General features: G+C 31.5%; 1 protein-coding gene and 1 long non-coding RNA gene across 2 annotated transcripts; one reads left to right on the forward strand and one right to left on the reverse strand.

Moving 5' to 3' along the window:
* Window positions 1–1,168: 1,168 nt before the first annotated feature.
* On the reverse strand, window positions 1,169–27,461 carry LOC136269637 (microfibril-associated glycoprotein 4-like). The gene is made up of 5 exons (XM_066071404.1): window positions 27,003–27,461; window positions 4,730–4,878; window positions 4,176–4,272; window positions 3,638–3,808; window positions 1,169–2,491 (listed from the first exon to the last, which is right to left on the reverse strand). The coding sequence occupies exons 1-5, from the start codon at window positions 27,316–27,318 to the stop codon at window positions 2,250–2,252; spliced, it is 975 nt and encodes a 324-aa protein (XP_065927476.1). The 5' UTR covers window positions 27,319–27,461; the 3' UTR covers window positions 1,169–2,249.
* Window positions 10,674–22,330, forward strand: LOC105323479 (uncharacterized). Its single transcript, XR_010709317.1, has 5 exons — window positions 10,674–10,997; window positions 17,241–17,321; window positions 17,588–17,670; window positions 21,199–21,284; window positions 21,826–22,330. It is a non-coding gene; the product is annotated as an uncharacterized lncRNA (long non-coding RNA).
* Window positions 27,462–27,787: the final 326 nt, after the last annotated feature.

Genomic DNA, 27,787 nt, shown 5'->3' on the forward strand with positions numbered 1-27,787 from the left:
AAATAAATTGACAATTATCAAAATAGACGAATTTAAAAATGTGCACCGAGTATTGATACAGTAGCCTGAGGGAAATTATGGAATGCAAGTAAAAAAAAGGAAAAGTTTAATTGAAAAATATAAACATAGAATCCACACTTAATAGGTGTGCTGTGTACTTAATTAATGACCAGTAAATCATATAAATGATGAAGGTATCCTTATATGTTTAACATCAAGATAGGTAAACACGAGAAAATATGGCGCCTACAACCTACTACAGTATCAGTCATTACGAGGGTGCTTTATGTTTGCTTTTATAAACATGTCATGGCAAAAACAATAAATGAATGAGTATTTCATATTTCTAATACTTACAATTTGAGGGGACAAGAATGAAACATGGAAATATGTTAGGGAAGAAAATGTGTAGCACTGCGGCGGGACCGCATGTACACAGCGTGAAAAACTGAACATAGAAGAGTTTAACAGAAAGAGGAATAACTCTCGTCTGTACAGTACAACATCGAGAAAGATAACTTTTGGTTCCACTACAGGTGTATTTCAGTAGCTGAATATGCCAATATTACTTAATAATCAAAACGAATTTTTAAAAAAATGAAAGTATTTGAATATTTTAAATCTTATGAAGTTACATAATACACTAAATTCATCTTTAACATGCTTTGTTAAAAAAAACGTGAAATTTCAGATAAGAAGTACACTATAACCGTTATCAAAACACAGTTCATACCTATGATTCTGTACCTAATTATCAAAATATGCGAAAACCAGTAACACGCCGTTAATAGTACTAAGGTGACATTCGGGCCTACGGGACTGTTGTTTAAAAAGAAATTCAAAAAATTGCGGTCCGTTTCAAAAGGAAATTTTAACGTGATAGTTCCAGTGACACACAAGCATTTTTCTTGATATTCTTCAGCATTTTCGTTTACCCAAAATGCCAATTGATAGTGTCAGGGAAATAGTTATATATTCAAAGCAGTTTTCATTTCTTTCTAACTTTCTATGTGACCGTTCTTTAAAATGTATACAGGTGAGGGGTTGTTTAAAAGCTTATTTAATGCTGCATATATTTTATTAAAAGTCAATATCATCATTAAACCAGAAAATGTTCAATACCTAAATTCTCTAATCAAGAAATATTGATTTCCAATAATGTCAGATGTCTTGAAATTAAATAACAAATGGAAGATTTTTTTAATATTTTGAATTCAAATCGTGTCTAAATCTCTTCAAGATGACCTTATGTAAGTTTCAATTTGTTTTCAGATCTCATATACTGTTTATTACCGTGAATGATTTAATAGTTTTGATGAAGATTTGATTACAAGAGGCGATTTCTCTTTCGATTTACAATTTGAATTTCACATCAAATTTCAACTACAATCGTACAGCGTAGCCACCTTATTCAAAAACAAGGTATTTAATCCAAAGCGGATTATTGATGAATCGTGAATGAGATGCAACTTTTTTTTTAGTGAATGCTATTTTCGGATCTTCTTTTTTTTCTATACTTAACCATTCCTATGAAATAAACATATGTCTTGAATTTTATTTCTTAATGCTCTTTTAGCTGTCATTGTATAACCTGAAGGTTTTTTGCCGTAAAGATGTACGCTACCGGCTCTTCAATGATGATGCAATAGAACACATAGTTTATTTAAGATCCAGGTAAGCCGTTCAAAATAAATCACAGATATACGTGAAATAGGATTTAGCTAATAGAAGTGAAGGTTTATCACTAGATCATAAATGTATGTGGAAACTTTATGGCATACACATTATGTGCATGTCAAAAATTTATTGAGACATAACAGATACTGTAAGAAACTTGAAAAGTATTCAATGCATTTAAGATAACAATTTAAAATTGATACAGTCAGATACTACAATTGTACAGTGCGCTTATGATATAAACGAGAAAAGCTACTATTATGAATTATTTATCCGGCATAAGAAATTCTTTTTTAAAGACATGTTTCAACAAAACCGGTTCAAAACAGAAACAATGAGAAAAATGTTTGTTATGATACAGACTCGAAAATGTTCATCTTACAGTCATGTGTTACGTAATTGTTGATTATAAGTGGCCAAAATACAAATTAATATGCTCTTTAAAATTTCAATGAGAGACATATTTTGCCGTTTACTTCAAAACAAGTTTGTATATAGAAAATAAGCATTAATGCAATTTTAAGATTAAGGGCAAGTATGTTGTTTGCTGATATTTATTCTTGACTTTGAAGTTATTTTATCAACATTGATGTTCCATTCACGTCTATTCCTGTACTATATTTTGAAGACCAAGGATTATGCCAGTCATTCGAGAGCCAAGGACCGTTGAGATAGGCCAAATGACAACTATCGAACCACCAGCCCCCATAGTAGCCATCTGCACAGTTAAAAGAAGTCTTGTCATTGTCGACATCGAATGTACTAAACTGCATTCCTGTCAACCTGGCATTGCCACCATATAACAGAACATCATCTAAAATAGACAAGATGATGTATTTATATTAGCTATCAAACATCTGTAGACTTATAATTGGCATGATATAGCAGACAATCGGCTAAAAAATATTAAGACAATTTTTTAAAAATATTATGCATTTTTGGAAGATGTCCCTAATTGCGTGGACCCTGAGGTCCACGCAGAAAATATATAAGCGAGGTTAAACCGGATGCTATGGGGAAAATTCAGCCTGCGCATGAGCTAGCCGGGTTCCTGTGTGTAGTGGATAGCTCAGTGAACCAGGCTAGCACACGTTTATCTGAACCGGGATCGGAATTCCATGACATATGCACACATAAGTTTAAAGGCGCTGTAATTGCAATAGTTGTCGGTAAACAGTACAGAAACAAGAAATGATTGGCATGTGATATGAACTATCAGTATTATGAAATAAGTTAATATTATGCCGAAACTACAACATGCATCAAATAGCATAATTTGCAATGTTTTGTTGTTTTCCGAATACCCATGTAACTTAAATTTACCACAATAGTAGGCGAGGCTATAGAACTTCCCGATTAAATTGTTTTAAGCATTTAAGTATGATTGAATAATTATGTCGCTATAAAAGTTTAAATCTCAAGAAAAATGCATCAAAATATGAAATTGTTAATTTACACAAAGCTGTCACTGCATAGTTAACAAAGTAGTGCGAATCGTAATGTGTGCGATAATAGTAGAAATCACCGAATTCCTGATTCTATACATGCAAACTTCATTCATAGATAGATCATAATTATTTTAGAAGTGTGAATCCTTTGAATTCTGAGATAAAAGGTCAGGGCTATACATACATGTATACGTAATACAACGTACAAATTTAGTGGTTAAAAGCAGAGGGCTAGAGTCGGTTGAATCTCTGATAATCTTAAGGCTTTCATGTTTTCGTCGGAAACACATGCAAATGGTCCATGTATTGTAGTCCTTTTTTAAAGGACAGCAACTTGTTGTCAAACTTATTTTAAAATATTGTTGCTTCTCTAAAGATTAAAATAACACTTTATATTCCTATGTCTTATTTTTCTATCTAAATTAATTATTTCAAAACGTCGTTTCTTCGAAGTTCAGCATATAAACGAGGGAATTTCCACGCTTTATAAAAAAGTCAGTTATTTGATTTACCTAAATTTCCATTTCCGGGCAGTGCAAGTTGAAGTGTATAGTTCAGGTCCTCGCCAAAAACGTAAAACTGATGATACATCTTGAAAGATACAGAACCACCGTTCATTGGCGTAATTGTGACTCGCAATGACAAATTTCGTCCATTTGTTAGCTGATGTATGGCACCGTTTCCTAAAATGGTAAATATTTACATACGAACAAGATACAGATAAACTGTACAGTTGATACAAATAAACTGTAAATTGTTTGTATAAAGATCAATTAGTATCAACCCAGATGCTGTCGTTGGTGCCATACAAACGCAATTTTCATTTGCATCACCAACTGCATGCAAACAATAAAAAATCTACAAAAATTGAGTGAACTAAGACTAGTGAAAAAAAAAATTGACACTTACAAGCTTCTTAAAGAACAACATCCGTTGCTTAAATTCTGGAATCAGTTTTTACCTATCACTGCATTAACATAAGTTTGGGCGTTTGCATGTACTGTGACAATAATGTCTACTACGCGATCAAATGGAATATATTTTCTTTACCAATCCAGTAGTCAACATTAGGTGATCCAAATCCGAGTTTGTACTCCGTCCAATTCCGATTAAAGCTTTCTTCTCCGTTAACTCGTCTTTGTATTGCCTACAGAAATAATTTATTTCTCTGTTTCACAGTGAATAATAGTGTCTGTTTAGTGTTAACTTTGTTTATTATATTCAGAGTAAAACATTTCAAATGATAAAATGTAACGGATAAAGACTTCAAGAATATGAAATATATCATGTTTTCAATATCTAATAGTTGATTTTATCGAGTAGAAATATCAACAAATATAAATAAGATATATATTGGTTGTATGCTAATATTGAATACCTCTATTAAAGTGTAATGTGTATAGACTATACAAAAACAAAATACCAAAGCCATGTACGGAATATATTTTCTTTTCAATGACTGGCAAAACACATTTTACCGTTGTTGTTTTTTTTTTAAACTGATGTGCTGTTATTTATGTAATTCATGCATAGCCAAAATCAGTGTCATTTAATATTTCTTTCTGTTTTATTGTATAGCACTGATTTTCTTATTATATACTGACCGTCCATCCTCCTCCGTCTGTCTCCATATCACAGTAGACCTGGACAGGACGGTAATTAGGGTCAGACCTCTCCCAAGGGTAAATAGTGTACACTCCGGATTTTCTTTTCCCGTTCATGTATAGTGACTTGCAGTCCAGTGGTAATGCCTCTATTTAAAAACAAACTCGTAAACTATAAAACATGTGAAAATAGATAAAAGAAGAACAAATTTTATCATTAGTCAATAATCATAATATTAAGATTTCAATGGAATTGAATGTAATATACATGACTTTTGTTTTCTTTTTTATCATATGAAGGATCAATGTTATTATATTGTGGAAGTGTTGATTTTGCGTGTGATTGTATATATAAAATGATCAGTATATGTAAATTAATAAAATAAAGTATGTGTTCTTAATGTCTTCGTCTAATCACAGGATGAATGACCATCTTTAAGTCCTCCTTAAAGATAGCTTAAAGGTGTTTAAAGGTAGGTTAAAGACGATCTTTAAGTCACCTTTAAGCTATATGTGTTGCTTAAAGGTGGCCTAAAAAAGCGTAAAGATGGCTTAAAGGCAGCTTAAAGACTATCTTTAAGCCACCTTTAAGCCACCTTTAAGGACAACTTATAGGTCCTTAATGTCCAAACTTCTTTAAGCCACCTTTAAGCCACCTTTAAGCAGCTACCTTTAAGCCACCTTTAAGCCATTAAAAAAATTTTAAATCAATAGTGTGCTTAATTTCCAACAAAGTGTATTAACTTTATGAAAGAAAAGGTATTAAAACGGTTTTTGTTCTAGAAAGAAAAATGAAAAAAAAAACACCAAAAAAAAAAAAAAAAGGCCACGGCGAGGATAGAACCCGGGACCCTTAATTTACTAGCATCACCACACTTCCTCTGCGCCACGGCAACTTGCATATATATGAGCTTTTTTATATCCTATATATCAGTGGATATGTAATCACTGTATTGAATGTGTTTACTTGAAAAGATTTTGACAAACCATTCAGTTTGTAACAATCATGCAATTATTTCTAATTTATAAATTTCATGCATGCATGTATTTAGAATGAAATACGGAACTTGGTCTTCAGTGAACAAAAATATATTATACCTAAATGGAAACCGTTAGGTTCACTATAGTAGGCTTTCTTAGTTAATAAATTTAAACCGAATAGATATACGTTCATCTAATTTATAGCTATAAAAATGTAAGAAAGAAAATGAAATCATTTCTTTTTTTAAATGATTGATACTATTAGGGTATTTGTTCAACTTCCCGCAATTTCCCGGTTTTCATGATCGCGGCGCCGTTCCAATATGTTTAAATATTTACATGTAATTGTATGTACATGATTTTTAAACTATCAATTCAATAACAAACAAAATTACCAATTACCGGTGACGTATTTACTGCATGTGGCAATTGCAAATGACTTGTACATACAATTGTATGATGTGCCAGGCCGGGTATATTTGACATATTTACCCTTATACATATATTTAAATAATCAACCCCTATTTATGATCACCGGTACATTAATTAATTAGCCTCAAGATTTTACTCTTACATACATGTATCGTTAATTTGTAGACGTAACATCTTTGAAACCCAGAGCTAGGAAATAATACTTTGAAAATGAATTACAAATGTAAATTAACTTTTATTCACTAGACTTATCGTATACTCGTACATATTAAGATTCAACGCCTTTAGAAACCCTGACGTGCACCTGGGCACACGATACACCTGTTGTGTATATCTTGTATATTCTGTGTTAGTTCCAGGGGTTTTCTTAAGTTGGACAAACAATAGACTTTAATTAGATATACACAAACATGCACCTGGGCACACGACACAACTGTTGTGTATATCTTGTATATTCTGTGTTAGTTCCAGGGCTTTTCTTAAGTTGGACAAACAATAGACTCTAATTAGATATACACAAACGAACAAATCTATGTCTAGACAAACAAAGCAGTAATATCCTGCCCGATATAACAAAGGCAGTTGAGAGTCTTTTCATCTTTAACATGTATCTAGCAGATCTAGAGTTAGAAATAATGAAAACTGAAAAAAAAATACAAACCTTAAACCGATTATCAAATTAAATCATGCATTTTTGGTTCATTATCTTTATTTTGTTTAATAACCGGATGAACTGAGAGAGATGGAGAGAAAGAGAGAGAGAGAAAGAGAGATTTTTTCACCGATTAATTTATAATAGGAAACAAACATACTTTAATTAGTTTTATGCACATATTAAGATACAGAGACTGCACTCATCCCTACAATAATTTTGAAACCCCCAAAAAATTATAAAGAATTTTATAACGGCAATCAGTGTCCATCGGAGCAGTGCTGATGATAGCGATCTGTGTTTAACGGAGCGACGATTAAAACCGCCTGGAACACCCCTATGGAGGGTAATCGTGTTCAAAAATCCAGACATGTAAACTTGTAAATCCGAATATGCAATCGTGTTGATGTGTGAGCCTGAGCATGAATATGTGTAATTCTGATCGTGTAACCTATAAAACTCGGGCATAAACACGTGTAGGATTTGACTCAGTTCCTTCGCATGATGCACATTTTGCAACTTTATTGTTTACATTAGTCAATTAAACCTTCAACTTTGCACACTTTCAATCCGTAGTTTCTGCGTTTGTAACTTCAGGCTCGGCAATAGCACATCTGACATGATACAAATTGACAAATGTAAAGTCTACAAGTTTGTCGAATTTTGAAATGACCTTATATGGCAACTGCCTTGCTGCGGGAAAAGGCATGCCGTAACCGCCGGACCAGAATGAACGAAAAATAAACATAATATTCAGCTAAACTGTTGCAATAAGCTTTTAATGAACGACACATTTTCTATCGAAAACACGGGTATTATTTTTAGAAAAGAAAAAAAAATTGAGGTATGATTGAAACTCGAACAAACAGGAAGAGGTTGATGAAGAAAAAAAAAACGTTGCCGATGTGACGATTGCGCAAATTTCCGTAATATAATTCTCATGGTATTATAAAAGGAAATGCCTAATATCTTATATCTCCTAAAAAAATTGACATGTTATTTAAACTGGAATATAAGTAAATGCGTACTCTTTTCTAGAAATGAGACGGATCAAGAAATATATTTTGAGCGGCATGGGGTTCGAAGACCGCCGTGAGGTCCCATGTAACTCCATTGCTTCTGAATTCTAAGAATTTTGAGAGTGAATTTTTAACCGGATTTCCGATTATTGAAATAGTAAAAATTGCAGACGGGCGAGTGGCTGTCAAAAAGGTACCCTTATTGTACCGATAACTCCTCGAACAGTTTTCAAGATAGGAAGTTGTTCTTTTGCAGATCATTTATACATATATATCAGAAGTATGCAAATTGCTAGGATTTTGATTTTTGATAATTTATAAAAATATCAGCTGTTGAACTTAGTCATTTTTGGGCAAAAACATTGCATATAGAGTACCCCATTTTTACTCTTGTTATTTTTCTGAATTAGTTAGAATAAACGACCTGCAAGGATTTGGTAATTTTTCGCGGAAAAATTTATGTTACTTTACATGTATTTATACTTTTTGTTGTTGTGTAAGTGAAAGATAAATAATAACACAATCTTCAAAAATAATAAAAAAAAAACTAGCGCATATTTTTTGTGCGCCGTAAATTGAAGTTTTACTATGGGAGGCACTGTAGCTCAAAGATCGTCCATCTGTATTTTTAGACAGGGAGCTACAGACCTGCAGCTAGTTCACAAGTGGCTGTAAAGCTGTATTATACTAGCTCTCCAGAAAATTTTTATCAGCCAACTTCACAAAGTGAGCCTGTATTGAACCGACATTCAGGACGTCATACTCAATCCCGTAATAATTGCTTAAAATAATTTTTTAAAAATGTCAATTTTTTCCTATATATTGCCGACAATGCAAAGAAACATTTTTTAAAATAATTTATACACATTTTAATTTCACGACAGTTAACCTTATCTTTGGAATTTTTAGTCATTTTTTTAAAGAGGGTGTCGCTTCTTATGTCTCATATTACCGGGTAATCACAATCTCAAAACCAATGTCTTTAAATAGTATGTTTTTCTTATCGATAACTTTGCAACTCAGCTGATGGACCCCGTGTAAATTTTCGCGTGTGGGGGGGGGGGGGGGGGTCTTGTCACAACTTTGTGGTAGCAATAAGGATGCATTTGGAGACATTTTCTTGATTCAGCCGAGGCCTATACTTTAACAATTTGTTGCATGTACTCTAATAATAGTGGCGTCGGAAGCAAATTGAAAAGGGGGGGGGGCTAAACTAATCATGAAAAATACTGACAAGAATTCCCATAATCATGAAAATTCTAATCCGTGGGGGAGGATATACCAATAACTCCAATCTTACCTGCCCAATTTTCCCCCCAAATCATGAAATTCCTAATCCGTGGTGGTGGTGGTGGGGGTGGGGGGGGGGGGGGGGGTGCTAGTATATCTACTATGACTCTAATTTTCAATATCACTATTAATATTTCATTCTCTTTAAGGTCTTTTAAGGAACAATTTTGTTTGTTGCGAGAAAGTGGGGGGGGGGGGGTGAATCCTCCCTGTTGCTATGTTTCTAATTGTTAGGTCTAACTTGGCAAAAAAGTGGGTGGGGTAAGCCCCCCCCCTAGCCCCCTCACCCCCCAATTCAGACGCCTATGAATAAAAATGCGTATTTATCTTTATTCACGTGTATTCAAATAAAATCATTAAATGTAATTTTTTTTCAGTTCTAAGAGGATATCTGAAGCCGATCGAATTCTTTACTCGCATCTTTTATACATTCTCTTGATAAAATGTACACCAATCTCATAATTTAATTTTCCGAAAAATAATACTCTATGAAATGTTGTTATCCAGAGATAATATGATTATAGGCTTACCTAATATTTTTTTTTATTTATTCCGTCCCTATTCCGGCGATTACGGCATGCCTTTACCTGCAGCTAGCCTTTTTCTATCAGTGACGTCACTGTTTCCATATAAGGTCATGTCAAAATTCGACAAACTTGTAGACTTTACATTTGTCAATTTGTATCATGTCAGATGTGCTATTGCCGAGCCTGAAGTTACAAATGCAGAAACTACGGATTGAAAGTGTGCAAAGTTGAAGGTTTAATTAACTAATGTAAACAATGAAGTTGCAAAATGTGCATCATGCGAAGGAACTGAGTCAAATCTTACACGTGTTTATGCCCGAGTTTTATAGGTTACACGATCAGAATTACACATATTCATGCTCAGGCTCACACATCAACACGATTGCATATTCGGATTTACAAGTTTACATGTCTGGATTTTTGAACACGATTACCCTCCATACACCCCCCCCCCCCCCCCTTCCTTGGAAATTATATTATCACTCGGATGACCCCCTCCCATCTCTATAAAAGAGCTTTTGCATTTAATATATGTTTTTATTGTTCAGCTTGATCAATATTGACTTAAAGGCCACTTAAAGACAGTGTAAAGGCAGTGTAAAGAGAGCGTAAATGCCACTTAAAGATGCTTAAAGGTGGCTTAAAGGTGGCTTAAAGAAGTTTGGACATTAAGGACCTATAAGCACTTGCTTAAAGGTGACTTAAAGGCGGCTTAAAGGTTATATAGCCTTTAAGCTCCTTTAAGTCACCTTTAAGCCACCTTTAAGGACTTGCTTAAAGATGTTTTTTCGCCCTGTGAATTATCATCTCATTCTCAATTGATTTTCTACTACTTGTTACTATTAATAAAAGACCTAACCGCCGAGACAGTTATTAAATATCGACGTATTCAATTAGCCTAGCCTCTTTGAATGAATAAATGAAAACATAGTCTGTCATATATATATATATATATATATATATATATATATATATATATATATATATATATATATGTGTGTGTGTGTGTGTGTGTGTGTGTGTGTGTGTGTGTGTGTGTGTGTGTGTGTGTGTGTGTGTGTGTGTTTGTAAGCACCTGAATACCACTACACGAGTATGAATACACACGTTTTATCCCACTACATTTTTTCTTCCCACTACATGCACCCGTGTAGTGGGAAGTAAAATCGTTCGGAAACGTTATTTCTCATCGTACTTGATTCAAAAAATATAAAATCGTACTATGTTTGGGTTTCCGGTGTGTATGTGAATTTTTTGACACGCATCGTGGAGTCCATAAGAGTACTTTACACACTTTCCTCCATTGGATGTAAATAGCGCATGCGCAATCGGAACTTCCTACTCGAAGATGGAAATAATTGTTTACAGTAAGTATCATTTTTTCTTCGATATCTAGGGAGTTATATCATTCTATTCTAATAGATAAATCTGGTAAACGACTATAACAAGGTCAGGCATTGTCTTTTCTGTTAAGTTTTTCACTGATAAGAGAACACGAGATCTAATTTTGACATCATGCGAATACCATATTCATAATCAAAGAAGGGATCGTAACTTATTTAGAATTAAAATGTGTCTATTTTATTTCAAGATTTATTTAATTATGGAACAGATTATTACTTATATTTTAAGGGATATATCAGTACCTTCTTAGTGGCCGAAATTCGGCCCTATTCCTAATCAGAAATAGGTGATATTTCCTCAATTTAGCGGTATTTTTTCCCAACTGGTTAACACTGAGTCTATATTTAATTCTTTTAAATAAATAATATGTATTAAAAGCAAAATATGTGATCTTTTAACCTCAATCAGCATAGCTTTTATCATAATACCTGTTTAAAAACATTCTGTAAACATTGCCAACTTTTAATCCTAATTTCCTCTATCTTTCTAAAAATCATAATGCTGTGTTCTGTGGAATCGTTATGCTGTTTCCACATACATGTACTTGATTGATATACCTTTTCAATTGTACAATTTCATTAAAAATACGGATGAATTACGTAACATAATTATATTAATAGAAACATATTAGGAAAAGTTACTTTAAAAAAGTGATTTAGTAGGAAATACTGATTTTTATCATTAAAATGAAAAGTATGAGTTTTCTCATGGGGTTGAATTTCAAAAAAAATGATATTTACTTAAGCTAATGGTGATTATTTCTTAGTATTAGTACGATCTGAGATAAATTTGGGTACAGATAATGATCAAAAAAGATTTAGAGGGTTTCCTAAGTGATTTAGTGTACAGATTGATTTTAGAGCGTTAAAATGAAAAGTACAGGTTTCCTCATGGGGGTCTAAGTTCAATAGGAAAGGATTTTTACTTAAACTATTGATGATTAGTTCTTAACATTAGTGTAGTTTAGGATATATTGATTGAAAAAGATTTAGACGGTTTCCTAAGTGAATAAGTATACTGAATTCATAACGTTTAAATTAAAATTATGGGTTTCTTCATGGGAGTCTAAGTTCAATAAAATAGGATTTTAACTTCAACTAATGGTGATTATTTCTTAGTATTAGTGTAATTTAAGATAAATTAGGGTACAGATATTGATTAAAAAAGATTTAAGGGGTTTCCTAAATAAAAACTATACTGATTTTAGAACGTTAAAATGAAAATTAAGGGTTTCCTTAAGGAAGTCTAAGTTCAATAGGAAAGGATTTTTACTTAAACTAATGATGATTAATTCATAGTATTAGTGTAATTTAGGATAAATTAGGGTACAAATATTGATTGAAAAAGATTTAGGGGGTGTCCTAAGTGATCAAGTATACTGATTTTATAACGTTAAAATGAAATGTATGGGTTTCCCCATGGGAGTCTAAATTTAACAGAAAAGGATTTAACCTACACTAATGGTGATTATTTCTTAGTATTAGTGTAATTTAGGATAAATTAGGGTACAAATATTGATTGAAAAGAACTTAAGGGGTTTCCTAAATGATTTAGTATACTGATTTAAGAGCGTTAAAATGAAAAATATAAGTTTCCTCATGGGGGTCTAAGTTCAATAAGAAAGGATTTTTACTTAAACTAATGATGATTATTTCTTAACATTAGTGTAGTTTAGGATAAATTTGGGTACAACTATTGATTGAAAAAGATTTAGATGGTTTCCTAAGTGAATAACAATACTGAATTCATAACGTTTAAATTAAAATTATGGGTTTCTTCATGGGAGTCTAAGTTCAATAGGAAAGGATTTTTACTTCAACTAATGGCGATTATTTCTTAATATTAGTGTAATTTAAGATAAATTAGGATACAAATATTGATTTAAAAAATTTAGGGGGGGTTTCCTAAATAAATACTCTACTGATTTTAGAACGTTAAAATGAAAATTAAAGGTTTCCTTATGGAAGTCTAAGTTCAATAGGAAAGGATTTTTACTTAAACTAATGATGATTAATTCATAGTATTAGTGTAATTTAGGATGAATTAGGGTACAAATATTGATTGAAAAAGATTTAGGGGGTGTCCTAAGTGATCAAGTATACTGATTTTATAACGTTAAAATGAAATGTATGAGTTTTCTCATGGGAGTCTAAATTTAACAGAAAAGGATTTAACCTACACTAATGGTGATTATCTCTTTGTATTTGTGTTATTTAAGGATAAATTAGAGTACAAATATTGATTGAAAAAGATTTAAGGGGTTTCCTAAGTGATTTAGTATACTGATTTAAGAGCGTTAAAATGAAAAATATAAGTTCCCTCATGGGGGTCTAAGTTCAATAAGAAAGGATTTTTACTTAAACTAATGATGATTAGTTCTTAACATTAGTGTAGTTTAGGATAAATTTGGGTACAACTATTGATTGAAAAAAGATTTAGATGGTTTCCTAAGTGAATAACAATACTGAATTCCTAACGTTTAAATTAAGATTATGGGTTTCTTCATGGGAGTCTAAGTTCAATAAAAAAGGATTTTTACTTAAACTAATGGTGATTATTTCTTAGTATTAGTGTAATTTAAGATAAACTAAGATACAAATATTGATTTAAAAAATTTAGGGGGGGTTTCCTAAATAAATAGTATACTGATTTTAGAACGTTAAAATGAAAATTAAGGGTTTCCTTATGGAAGTCTAAGTTCAATAGGAAAGGATTTTTACTTTAACTAATGATGATTAATTCATAGTATTAGTGTAATTTAGGATAAATTAGGGCACAAACATTGATTGAAAAAGATTTAGGGGGTGTCCTAAGTGATCAAGTATACTGATTTTATAACGCTAAAATGAAAATTATGGGTTTCCTCATGGGAGTCTAAATTTAACAGAAAAGGATTGAACCTACACTAATGGTGATTATTTCTTAGTATTAGTGTAATTTAGGATAGATTAGGGTACAAATATTGATTGAAAAAGATTTAAGGGGTTTCCTAAGTGATTTAGTATACTGATTTAAGAGCGTTAAAATGAAAAGTATGAGTTTCCTCATGGGGGTCTAAGTTCAATAGGATAGGATTTTTACTTAAACTAATGATGAATATTTCCTAGTTTTAGTGTAGTTTAGGATAAATAAAGGTACAAATATTGATTGAAAAAGATTTAGGGGGTGTCCTAAGTGATCAAGTATACTGATTTTATAACGTTAAAATGAAAATTATTGGTTTCCTCATGGGAGTCTAAATTCAACAGAAAAGGATTTAACTTACACTAATGGTGATTATTTCCTAGTATTTGTGTAATTTAGGATAAATTAGAGTACAAATATTGACTAAAAAAAAATTTAAGGGGTTTCCTATGTGATTTAGTATACTGATTTAAGAGTGTTAAAATGAAAAATATAAGTTTCCTCATGGGTGTCTAAGTTCAATAGGAGAGGATTTTTACTTAAACTATTGATGATTAGTTCTTGACATTAGTGTAGTTTAGGATAAATTAGGGTACAAATATTGATTGAAAAAGATTTAGACGGTTTCCTAAGTGAATAAGTATACTGAATTCATAACGTTTAAATTAAAATTATGGGTTTCTTCATGGGAGTCTAAGTTCAATAAAATAGGATTTTTACTTCAACTAATGGTGATTATTTCTTAGTATTAGTGTAATTTAAGATAAATTAGGATACAAATATTGATTAAAAAAATTTAGGGGGGGGGGGGTTTCCTAAATAAATACTATACTGATTTTAGAACGTTAAAATGAAAATTAAGGGTTTTCTTATGGAAGTCTAAGTTCAATAGGAAAGGATTTTTACTTAAACTAATGATGATTAATTCATAGTATTAGTGTAATTTAAGATAAATTAGGGCACAAATATTGATTGAAAAAGATTTAGGGGTGTCCTAAGTGATCAAGTATACTGATTTTATAATGTAAAAATGAAAATTATGGGTTTCCTCATGGGAGTCTAAATATAACAGAGAAGGATTTAACTTACACTAATGGTGATTATTTGTTAGTATAAGTGTAATTTAGAATAAATTAAGGTACAAATATTGATTGAAAAAGATTTAAGGGGTTTCCTAAGTGATTTAGTATACTGATTTAAGAGCGTTAAAATGAAAAGTATGAGTTTTCTCATGGGGGTCTAAGTTCAATAGGAAAGGATTTTTACTTAAACTAATGATGATTATTTCTTAACAATAGTGTAATTTAGGATAAATTAGGATACAAATTTTGATTGAAGAAGATTTAAGGGGTTTCCTAAGGGAATAACTATACTGAATTCATAACATTTAAATTAAAATTATGGTTTCCTCATGGGAGTCTAAGTTTAATAGGAAAGGATTTTTACTTATACTAATGATGAATATTTCTTACCATTAGTGTAATTTAGGATAAATTAGAGTACAAATATTGACTAAAAAAAAATTTAAGGGGTTTCCTAAGTGAAAACATACTGATTTTAGAATGTTAAAATAAAAAGTATATGGTTTTCCTCAATGGGGGTCTAAGTTCAATAGGAAAGAACTTTTACTTAAACTAATGGTGATTATTTCTTAGTGTTAATGTAGTCTAGGATAAATTAGGGTACAAATATTGATTGAGAAAGATTTTAGGGGTTATCTAAGTGAATAAGCTGTATACTGATTTTAGAACGTTAAAATGAAAATTATGGGTTTCCTCAAGGGAGTCCAAGTTCAATAGTTAAGAATTTTTACTTAAACAAATGATGAATATTTCTTAGCATTAGTGTAATTTAGAATAAATTAGGGTACAAAAATTGACTGAAAAAAAATTTAAGGGGTTTCCTTTAAGTAAAAACATACTGATTTTAGAACGTTAAAATAAAAAGTATGGTTTTCCTCATGGGGGTCTAAGTTCAATAGGAAAGAACTTTTACTTAAACTAATGGTGATTATTTCTAAGTGTTTATGTAGTTTAGGATAAATTAGGGTACAAATATTGATTGAAAAAGAATTAAGGGTTTCCTTAGTGATTAAGTATACTGATTTTATAACATTAAAATGAAAAGTATGAGTTTCCTCACGGGAGTCCAAGTTCAACAGGAATGGATTTTGACTTAAACCAATGGTTATTTTTTCTTAGTTTTTATGTAATAAAGTATAAATTAGGGAATAAATATTGACTGAAAAATATTTAGGGGGTTTCCGAAGTGAATAAGTATACTGATTTTAGAACGTTGAATGAAAATTATGGGTTTCCTCATGGGAGTCTAAATTTAACAGGAAAGGATTTTACCTAAACTAGTGATGATAATTCTTTAGTATTAGTGTAATTAAAGATAAATTAGGGTACAAATATTGATTGAAAAAGATTTAAGGGGTTTCCTATGTGATTAAGTATACTGAGTTTAGAACGTTAAAATGAAAAGTGTGGGTTTCTTCATGGGGGTCTAAGTTCAACAGGAAAGGATTTTTACTTACACTAATGGTTATTTTTTCTTAGTATTTGTGTAATTTAGGATTAATTAGGGTACAAATATTGATTGAAAATGATTTAAGGGGTTTCCTAAGTGATTTAGTTTACTGATTTTATAATGTTAAAATGAAAAGAATGATTTTCCTCCTGGGTGTGTAAGTTCAATAGGAAAGGATTTTTACTTAAACTAATGGTAATTATTACATAGTATTTGTGTAAGTTAGGATAAATAAGGGTACAAATATTGATTTAAATAAATTTAGGGAGTTTCCTTAGTGATCAAGTATACTGAATTTGTAGCGTTAAAATTAAAAGTATAAATTTAGTCATGGGGTTTTAAGTTCAACAGGAAAGGATTTTTACTTAAACTAATGGTGAATATTTCTTAGTGTTAATGTAATTTAAGACAAATCAGGGTAGAAGTAAAGATCCAAGAATATTTACGAGGTTTTTGGAGTGAATAAGTAAACTGAATTTTTAACGTTGAAATGAAAAGCATTGGTGTCCTCATGGAGGTCTATTTAGTTCAATAGGAAAGGATTTTTATTTAAACTATAATGGTGATATAGGTTTTTTTTTTTAATAATCAATTACATGTACATGATGTATACTGATTTTTTCAAGTTAAAAGCAAAAGATATTGGTTTCCCCATGAGGGTCCAATACTTTACAAAAGGATTATTTTATATACTCACGGTGATTATTTCGTTGCATTAATGAACTCAACATGTAACCAATATTATTCTTCTTTTTTACATTTTCTTTTAGAGACTCAAAACCAAAAATTTTGTTTGCAAATAGTGACTGATGTGCCTTATGATGTAGATGTTGGATATTGTGCTTTTCCAGGTAATGAACTATTTTTTTCTTACTGTAAACAAACACATGCTTAAGGGAAAAAAAGAAAGAGGGATATAGAAGAGAAAGAAGCTTTATTTGTACTTTAGTGTCTATGAGTAATACTTTTACATTTGATCTGAGTGAGCTGAATTAAATTCTTTATATAATTACATATTACTGTATACAATATATATGATTATTAAGAAATTAAGAATGAACAATTAATTGTGAATGATACTATGCATATCTGAAATTTTTCTACATTTTCTTTTAAGAGAAATGGCCCAATATGGAAAGCATCTGCAGACAATGACTGATATGTTTTTTGATGCAGATGTTTAAAATGATGCTTTTGAAGGTATCAGTATAATTTTTGTTACTTATTGTAATTAATAACAACTAACTATTACAAATAATAACAGAAAAAGAGAAATGCTATGTGTGTGTGTGCATGTGAGAGAGAAAAAGAGTGAGAGAGAGAGAGAGAATTAGATTGAAGGGGAGAAATAGTGAGATGACTTAATACAACTAATTTGTATAAATGAAGTAATTTTTCTATTTAGATATTTTACCTGAATGTCACTACATGCGTGTAAATAACTAAATGTGATGTCAATTTGAGAGAGAGAGAGAGAGAGAGAGAGAGAGAGAGAGAGAGAGAGAGAGAGAGAGAGTGAGTTAGAGAGAGAAGTAGATAGACACTAAGTTTGATTTAAAGGAATTAGATTGGAAGGGAGAGAGGAAGAGAGAGAGAGAGAGAGAGAGAGAGAGAGAGAGAGAGAGAGAGAGAGAGAGAGAGAGAGGAATTATTGTGGGAAAAAATGAAGCATTTTTGCTTTTTGGATATAATACATGAATGTCACTACATATGTGTAAATAACTAAATGTAAAGTCTATTTGAAAAAAAGTCAGAAAACTTGATAGAAAATAAGAAACAAAGGAATTAGATTGGAAGGGAGAGAGGAAGTGAGAGGACTTATTAAAACTTTTTGTTTTAAGTGAAGCAATTTTTTTCTATGGAGATACTTTACCTGAATGTCACTACAAGTGTGTAAATAACTAAATGTTATGTCAATTTGAAAAAGAGAGACAGATAACTTAATAGAAAATATGAAAAAAGAAATCGGATTGGAAGGGAGAGAAGAAGATAGAGGACATGTTTTTTTGTTCAAATGAAGCAATTTTTTCTTTAAAAATGTTTGCCGGAATGTCACCACATGAGTGTAAATAACTAAATGTGGTGTTAATTTTAGAGAGAGAGAGAGAGAGAGAGAGAGAGAGAGAGAGAGAGAGAGAGAGAGAGAGAGAGAGAGAGAAGTTGATAGGAAATAAAAGTTGAAGAAATTAGAGTACAGGGATTAAGATAGGAAGTGAGATGGCAAATTTCAACTTTTTGTATAAATAAAGTAATTTTTGTATTTAGATACTTTACCTGAATGTCACTACATGCATGTAAATAACTTAATGTGATGTCAATTTCAGAGAGAGAGAGAGAGAGTTAGAGAGAGTTAGAGAGAGAGAAAAGTTGATAGAAACTAAGCTTGAATTAAAGGAATTAGATCGGAAGGGAGAGAAGAAGGGAGAAGAATTATTAACATTTTGTTAAAATAAAGCATTTTTTTTTCAATTTAGATATTTTACCTAAATGTCACTACATGTGTGTAAATAAGTAAATGTGAAGTGTACTTAAAAAGTCAGAGAAATAGATATAAATTTAGAGATAGAAGAATTAGATTAGAAGAGAGAGAGAAAGTGAGAGGACTTATTACAACTTTTTGTTTAAGTGAAGCACTTTTTTTCTATAGAGATACTTTACCTGAATGTCACTACATGTGTGTTAATAACTAAATGGAATGGCAATTTGAGAGAGAGAGAGAGAGAGAGAGAGAGAGAGAGAGAGAGAGAGAGAGAGAGAGAGAGAGAGAGTGAATAAGAGAGAGAGAGAGAGAGAGAATAAGAGAGAAAGAAATCAGTTCGGTAGAGAGAGAGAGATAGAGGATGTATTAAAACTTTTTATTCAAATGAAGCAATTTTTTCATTTGACATTTTTAGCCTGAATGTCACTACATGAGTGTAAATTACTAAATGTGACGTTAATATGAGAGAGAGAGAGAGAGAGAGAGAGAGAGAGAGAGAGAGAATGAGAGAGATGTCAATAAGAAATAGAAGATAATAAAGTCAGAGTGGAGGGGAGAAAGGAAGTGAGATGACTTAATGCAACTTTTTTGTATAAATGAAGTAATTTTTCTCTTTAGATACTTTACCTGAATGTCACTACACACATGTAAATAACTAAATGTGATGTCAATTTGAAAGAGAGAGAGAGAGAGGTTGATAGACACTAAGTTAGATTTAAAGGAATTAGATCAAAAGGGAGAGAGGAAGGGAGAGGAATTATTAACATTTTGTTTAAATAAAGCATGTTTTTCAATTTAGATATTTGACCTGAATGTCACTACATGTGTGTAAATAACTAAATGTGATGTCTTTTTGAAAAAAGTCAGAGAAATAGATATTAATTTAGAGATAAAGGAATTAGATCGAAAGGGAGAGAGGAAGTGAGAGGACTTATTACAACTTTTTCTTCAAAGGAGGTAATTTTTTGTTGTTAATTGAGATACTTTTACTGAATGTCAGTACATGTGTGTTTATAACTAAATGAAATGTCAATTGGAAAATAGAGACAGAATTTGATAGAAAATAAGAGAGAAAGAAATCAGTTCGGTAGAGAAAGAGAAAGATAGAGGAAGTATTAAAACTTTTTGTTCAAATGAAGCAATTTTTTCTTTTGAATTTTTTTGCCTGAATATCACTACATGAGTGTAAATTACTAAATGTGATGTTAATACGAGAGAGAGAGAGAGAGAGAGAGAGAGAGAGAGAGAGAGAGAGAGAGAGAGAGAGAGAGAGAGAGAGAGAGAGAGAGAGAGAGAGAGAGGGCATATAAGATAAAGAAAGCAGAGTGGAGGAAAGATAGTAAGTGAGACTTAATACAACGGTTTTGTATAAATGAAGTATTTTTTCTATTTAGATACTTTACCTGAATGTCACTACACGCGTGTAAATAAGTAAATGTGATGTCAATTTGAGAGAGAGAGAGAGAGAGAGAGAGAGAGAGAGAGAGAGAGAGAGAGAGAGAGTTAAGTTAGATTTAAAGGAATTATATCAAAAGGGAGAGAGGAAGAGAGAGGAATTATTAACATTTTGTTTAAGTAAAACATGTTTTTCAATTTAGATATTTGACCTGAATGTCACTACATGGGTGTAAATAACAACATGTGATGTCTGTTTGAAAAAGTCAGAGAAATTGATAGAAATTAAGAGATAAAATAATTAGATTGAAAGGGAGAGAGGAAGTGAGAGGCCTTTTTACAGCTTTTTCTTCAAAGGAGGTAATTTCTTTTTTATTTATGAGATACTTTACCTGAATTTCACTATGTGTGTGTAAATAATGAAAAGTAATGTTCATTTAAAAGAGAGAAAGAAGTTGATAGAAAATAAGTTAAAGATAAAGAAATTAAAGCGGAAGAGAGAGAGAGAGGAAGTTAGAGGACTTATTAAAAGATTTCGTTTAAATCAAGGGATTTTTGTTCTATTGAGATACTTTACCTGAATGCCACAGAAGGTAGAGAGGGAGTTAGAGACTTTTAAAAGAAATGTGTTCAAATGAGAGAGAGAGAGAGAGAGAGAGAGAGAGAGAGAGAGAGAGAGAGAGATAGATCATGTAGAACATAACAACAGCAGCAATATTTGAACACTTTTATAAAGGTCAATTATACATTTCTAAAAACTTCCTTGTATAACAAAACATAACCTTTTTTTATAAAGAGTAAAACAAAGTAAACAAAATATTTTTTTTATGTTTATTGTTGTCTTATGCTTTCAGGAAAAATATCCAAGCTAAATGAGGTTTCCTGAGAAAAGTGTTTGTCTCACATGGAAAAGCCATTGTCTAAGATTATACATATTAAGGTAAATGTATAAATTAAATGTTATTTCTTAAAAAGAAATAAGCACGAGAGAGAGAGAGAGAGAGAAATAAATAAAGATAGATGAAGAGAGAGGGGAGAAATAAAAAAAAAAGAGAAAGAGAATACAGAGAAAACTGCTATTAGTTTTTATCAATATGAAGTTAATTCATCATTGATACACTTTTCCTGAATGTCACTAGATGTGTGTAAAATAGGGATAACAGCATGAAACTGAAATAAGGCATTAAAAAAATTGAGAGATAGGGAAAAGTTAAAATAGATAGAGAGGGAGATAGTGTGTGAATTTAAAGTGTAAAGTGAATTTTTAACTTAATGCCTCTACATGTGTTTTTCATTGATAGTTATGAAAGAGAGAGAGAGAGAGAGACAGAGAGACAGAGAATTACAGAGAGAGAGAGAGTGAGTAGTGATACCTTTTAGTATTGCATAAAATCTGAAAAAAGTACATTTAAAAGTCTTGCTTTACAGAGATGAAACACATTCTCAGAATTTATATTTTGACAAGTATTTTTGTGTTGCAGCACCAGTGTTCAGACATAGGTTAACTTCCTAGATAGACGATTGAGGACCAATAGTGTCAACGGAAAAAAATCTACGCCATGAATATTGCTTTAATCAATACTGGTTTAGAAATGATAATGAAACTCTGGTACATTTTTTATTGATCGTGTGGTTTTCATGTATTCTCCCAAAAATGAAGATATGAGAGAATTAATACACTTTTTACGTGTACATGTACGTGTAAATTCAGTAGCATTGAAAGTTGGGTTTATAATGTACATATTTTGCTGTTTTAATGTTCCTAAACGATCATATTGCCTTGTTCATATTAATATTTAAATGTTTTAGTAATACTCAATAAAAAGTCAGAGTCTAATGTAATGTCTTAATTACTTTCATAATCATTGATATTCATTTTTATTTAATGTATCAACATCACTACGTCAAAAAATACATGCGCGGATCCAAAAAGAATTCCAGGGGGGTCGGACGGTTATTTGAGTTTGTCGGGGGGAGGGTCCAAGGCATATTTTTGGTAATTTTATAATGTAATTTAAAGAAATTTTAATTTTGCAGGGGGGGGGGGGTTCAGACCCCCCTGACCTCCCTCTAGATCCTAGCATGAAATAAGCTTAGCTAATGCATGATATTGTTTTTGTATATGCCTTGCAATATTATGTAGAAATAATCAATGTGATTGAGCATTTTGGTGTAAATAATTGCATGAATTTTTATATCATAATCTGTAATTTCACCATTAAAACTAGTGCTCTACTCAGAAGTTGTGCCGTCATTCTGTCTTTAAATAACCATACAGCTTTGGCTGAAAATGAAAGATGATGGATGCTTGTATATGCGTGTGATATACATGTACATGTAGGTAGAAGGGGCCTGTGATAGTTTTTCTCTTTCAATAACTAAACTGCCATGGTCCATTAGTTGTTCTAATAACAACATTCGGTTTTAGCTATTCAAAAATCAAAAAAATAATTGAAAAACAAATAATTGGGTTTATTCAAAGATTTATAGGTTTGTTACATGCACTTTGAAATATTTTGCACTTTGAAAAAAATTCAAAGTGTGTTACTAGTAATTTTGGAACCAGTTAAACGCGCTTTTATTTTTTTTTTCAAAGTGCGTTGATATCGTCGATATTATAAAAAACTGTTCAGGATTTGGTCCAAATAATTGATACTTTTATTGACATACAATAACTGATTGTTTTAACCTTGGTTTGATATTGTTTAGCTCAATGGGATATATTTTTTTTAAAAAAGAATCCAATGCATTCTCAGCTTACTTTATAAACAGTTTCTCGATTAGAATTTTTTTTCTCATAAGCTTACGTAGTTTGACAATTTACACAATAACAAATCAGGAGTTTTAAATTATCCAAATATGACATAAACTGCATCGCGTAGCAATTGCCCTTTTCCTTTTTTGTCTATGCAGCAAAATTAATGTACTTCTTAACTGATACATTGGGCTATGTCAGAAACGTTTACTTCAAGTTGCTGCATATCATACGTTTTGGATAGAAAGATAACGGGTAGGCAACCTTCTTCCTGAAATCAATTACTAGTAAATGATGCACTGGTAATTGACCTGTATGATTGGCTAACCCACACCCACCCCCGTTCTTAAAGACGGTTAATGAGATTTACTAGTGTTAACAATTCATCATACAATCAGCAAATTAGAAATTAAATTCCACATTTTTCTATTTAAACATATTTTTTTAAAGTGCGTTAAGTGTTTCGATAATAAAAAATGTTGAAGTTCCTTCATAACGCACTTTGAATTTTTTTTTTTCAAACTGCGTTAGCTTAGTCCTAAGTTTAACGCGTTTTATTTTTTTTAAGTGTGTACTTTTCTCAAAGTGCGTTGCCACATACGTTATTTAAAATCCACTATAAATCACAAAACTTGTGTGCTATAATTCTTTAGAAACTGTACAAAGAATATATGGTGTATCAAATCATTTGATAATGAGAAGATGGGATAAATAAGTAAAATTAATGTAAGTAGTCAGTTTCATGTGTGTATTTCAAACCTGACAATGTAGTGAAAATCATGTGTGTCTAACTGGTGGGTCACGTGGTCTGATGTAGTGGAGTTCAGGGGAAAACCCAAATTTTTAATATAATGAATTTACGAATTATCAGCCCCCTAGGCTAATAAGAGTAGACAGTCTTTTATAAATTTGCTCAAATTTTTTCTTCACGACCCTTAGAAAATAGTGTAGTGACTTTCTGGTGAAAAGTCATGTGTAGTGAGTTTCATGTCTTTACGAGTATGTGTGTGTGTGTGTGTGTGTGTGTGTGTGTGTGTGTGTGTGTGTGTGTGTGTGTGTGTGGGTGTGTGTGTGTGTGTGTATTAGTGTGTATTATATAACGTTCATGTTTTTGCATAGTAAAGCAAAGTAAATACATAAAAAGATAATATAAGTATTTACTTGCTACAGACAAATGTCAAATCATCAAAGTCGGCAAATATAGCGGACAGTATGAAAGAATTATAGTTTTGAAATTGAAACCTCAAAGTACATACATGTACAGTTAGACTGTAAGGAGCAAGTTACACTTCTGTTCAAAGACAGTTCAAACCTCTGAAGTCGGAGTCAATTTTTGACAAGGTCAATTTTCAACGTGTCGATGTCATAAGAGGTTTGAAAAACATTTTTCAAGCTGTTGAAAAATGACCCCGGGTATTAATTTCACGACATTTGGTCTCAATGTTCGAAGTTTTACAATAATTTTTAAGATCGTAAAATTGCTTTTCTTTAAATGTTTTTATCGGACAGTTTTAAAAGCCCAATCACGGGTCGCACCTATAAGATATTTGGCAACACTTCTTGCCGCAGAGACAACTGCATCTATCTCATCAGTTGCAAAGTCTGCTCTAAGCAATACGTTGGTGAAACATGTGACCTCCGCAGAAGGATCAATAACCACCGCTCTACCATAAAGACAAAAACACTCAAGGAGCCCGTCGGGGAACATTTAAATACAAGTGGCCACAAATGGGAAGACATGACAGTATTGGTTATTGACCATAATCCTCATTGAACAGACGCAGATAGGAAAAGCGAGGAAAAGTTATGGATGCACAGATTCAAATCATTCAGACCTAATGGCATGAACAAACAAATGGACTTCACTAAAACGAACGTCTCATAGCCATACATCACCTGACACCCACATAGTAATTTCATCAAATCTGTCAACTGCGCCTCTTTCAGTTATTAGTTTCCTTTACTACCTTTTATAACTAAATCACTTTTTTATAATTTCTTAAATTAATTTTTATTTTAAATTTATTTTTATCTCTTTTTAATAAAATATTCGAATCTGAATATTAAGTGCAGTACGAGTTAACAACGGGGGTTCAAATTTTCATTTATTAACTCGGATGTCAATTTTGATTCGCTAAATACCTTGATCAGGCGTGAAGTTGGCAGTCGATTGATTACTTTAGAGCGATCGGCGTCAGTATCAACACCTTCTTTGAGAATGTGAACGAAATGTTTATAATGTAGCTGATCTTTTTCATACTTTCTTAAGTAGTTAAGGTTGCAAATCCATCAATTGATGCAATTGAAAATGTTTGCAAATGTGTATCATTAGTGGTCAAGGTAGTACTTATTTCTCATTTTTTTTCCATATCATTAGAGGTTACGGTTTTTGACCTCTAATGATATAAATCTGAAATTATATCATTAGCGGATGGTTAAATTGTTTGTTAATGATAAAATTATATCATCAGTGGTCAACATCCTGACCACTAATGCAACAGTATATCATTAGTGGACGGTCTATCATTAGAGGTTGCTACAACGCATGCGCTGTTTTTGTTTACAATGGTTCGATATACCAGTAAAAATCTGATCAATCTGATTTGTCTATCTTGCTATTCATTTTAAGCATACATAAACATTTCATAACGTTTAACACATTCATTTTAGGCTTAAAACTAGAATTTTTACTTCAGCATTCAAAATGTTAAAAAAAACTTTGTTTACAATGCGAAAAACTGTAAGCTCCGTAACGCGGTTATAAATCAACAAATGACACTTAACTTTTGGTTACTTAATTAAAATGCCGAACTGAAGCATTGTAAACGTACCAACTGGAAAAATGATATTTTACTAAAACTTACTATGCTTTAATATTTAATGTACCTTTATATTGAAATATGGCACTAAAATTCCCAGAGATATATAAGTAATTTCAGCTCTATTCCATAAATCGGTACGATATCCTGAGATATGCACATTATTATATTTATACCATATGTAATTCTAGATTAATATTTCATAGCTTATTATAGCGAGTAACTGAAAATATAAAGTTGCTGATATCATTTCAAATTATTCAAAAATATAAATTATTTCACTACGAATGTTCTTCTAAACAAGTTCCAATATAAAATATTGTTGTTTTTTTAAATGTCTTCCTGATTGATCAAAATGTGTCCATTTATAAATTTTAATTCAGCCATTTATCTTATCACGTTTCGCGACTCCAGATGGCAAATGTATATTTAGGTGACAATTTGAATTCTATTCTTTTTAAATAAACATTTTTATACATTTTTACCTAATGCAAATTTCGGCATTGCTTGAATGTATTTTATTCAATTTTATGAAACCAAGAATGTATAATGCATTAAGATCTTCATTTATTTGTAAGGTATTTTGCATAGTGTAGTGAACTCTTCTTTAACTGAATATTTGATTTTAAAGTAAAATAACTAAGCAGTGATATATTTGTATCAATCAGAAATGTTGCCAGTTCCCAAACATTGACAATAAATGTAAGATGTATACGTCTAGCTAGTGTGATATTTTTTCCCAAAATTGTTGCATATCAAATTTTAATAGGTTTTTTATGAAACCTTTGGTATATAATTGTTTACATTGTTTTACAGTACATGTAATCAATTACATGTATACGTTACACAAGACTATTACACTCATTTAAAACATTATTGTTTTTGATATTTATAAAAAATGATTGATAGATTTGACCATTAGACATAATGACAAATTAGTGTAAAAAAGAAAAACAATTCAAAATGAAATAAATAAACTTTGAACAGACTGTTTGATAAGAATCAAGGTGTTCAAAAAAATATGTACTTATTATTGCACATTTATGATATACTGAAATAAATACGAGATATACTTATGTCCTACCTGGTGGTTTTGTTTCATAAATTGTGTATGATCTCCACCCGGCTTCGCTGACCGTCATATTAGAGGGATCACATGAGCTGCTATACATAAAAAATCTGCACATATTTGACTGAGTGTTAAAGCTAAAACATTCGCATCCCTTTATACACGAACGGGAACAAGTCGCGAAGGAAACATCGTGTAAGTTTTCAGAAGGTGCCTGTTGAGATACTTTGTTGTCAACCTCAAGATTTACTCTATATTGTTGGCACATCATGGCCTCGGATATCGACAGAAACGAAAACAGCAAACATAGTCCATCGACGACGGGTGTCATGATTTCCCTAATATAACTGTTTTATATTATTTCGATACAGCTTTTCAAGTAATCGTCGAACCCAGTCTACACTGAAGTCTGTATTTGCTCTAACTAGCACCAACTAAATCCAACGTAATGGATATATCATTTAAATTAATGAGGTAATTTTAATGAACATTAAAGTAGCTTTTTAATGATAACACAACATATAAACAAAGTATAGTGTGTCTATTGGTGAAAACGCCTTCTGCACATTGGTAAATTTAAAGACCGGGGCTGACCTAGTTGAATATTAACACAGACGGCAATTAAGCATAAAAGGAAGCAGGCCCCTCCTCCAAATTGATAACAATGCAGCAAGAATTTATTAATAGATAGCTACATACCAGAATCACGTGATGATCAGAGAACTACATAATCTTTAGGGTCATTTAATAAAGAAACGGTGAGCATAGTTCTTGTTCCTGCCTTTCGTACTTTAAGTTAT

The sequence above is a fragment of the Magallana gigas genome, chromosome 9, assembly GCF_963853765.1.
Source record: "Magallana gigas chromosome 9, xbMagGiga1.1, whole genome shotgun sequence".
NCBI lineage: Eukaryota > Metazoa > Mollusca > Bivalvia > Ostreida > Ostreidae > Magallana > Magallana gigas.

Coding starts and splice junctions, on each gene's coding strand:
- LOC136269637 (XM_066071404.1), bottom strand. CDS start 27,318: ATGACACCCGTCGTCGATGGACTATGTTTGCTGTTTTCGTTTCTGTCG. Junction 4,879..27,002: donor TTATGAAACAAAACCACCAG/GTAGGACATAAG, acceptor GTTTTTAAATAG/AGGCATTACCACTGGACTGC. Junction 4,273..4,729: donor CAGACGGAGGAGGATGGACG/GTCAGTATATAA, acceptor TTATTTCTGTAG/GCAATACAAAGACGAGTTAA.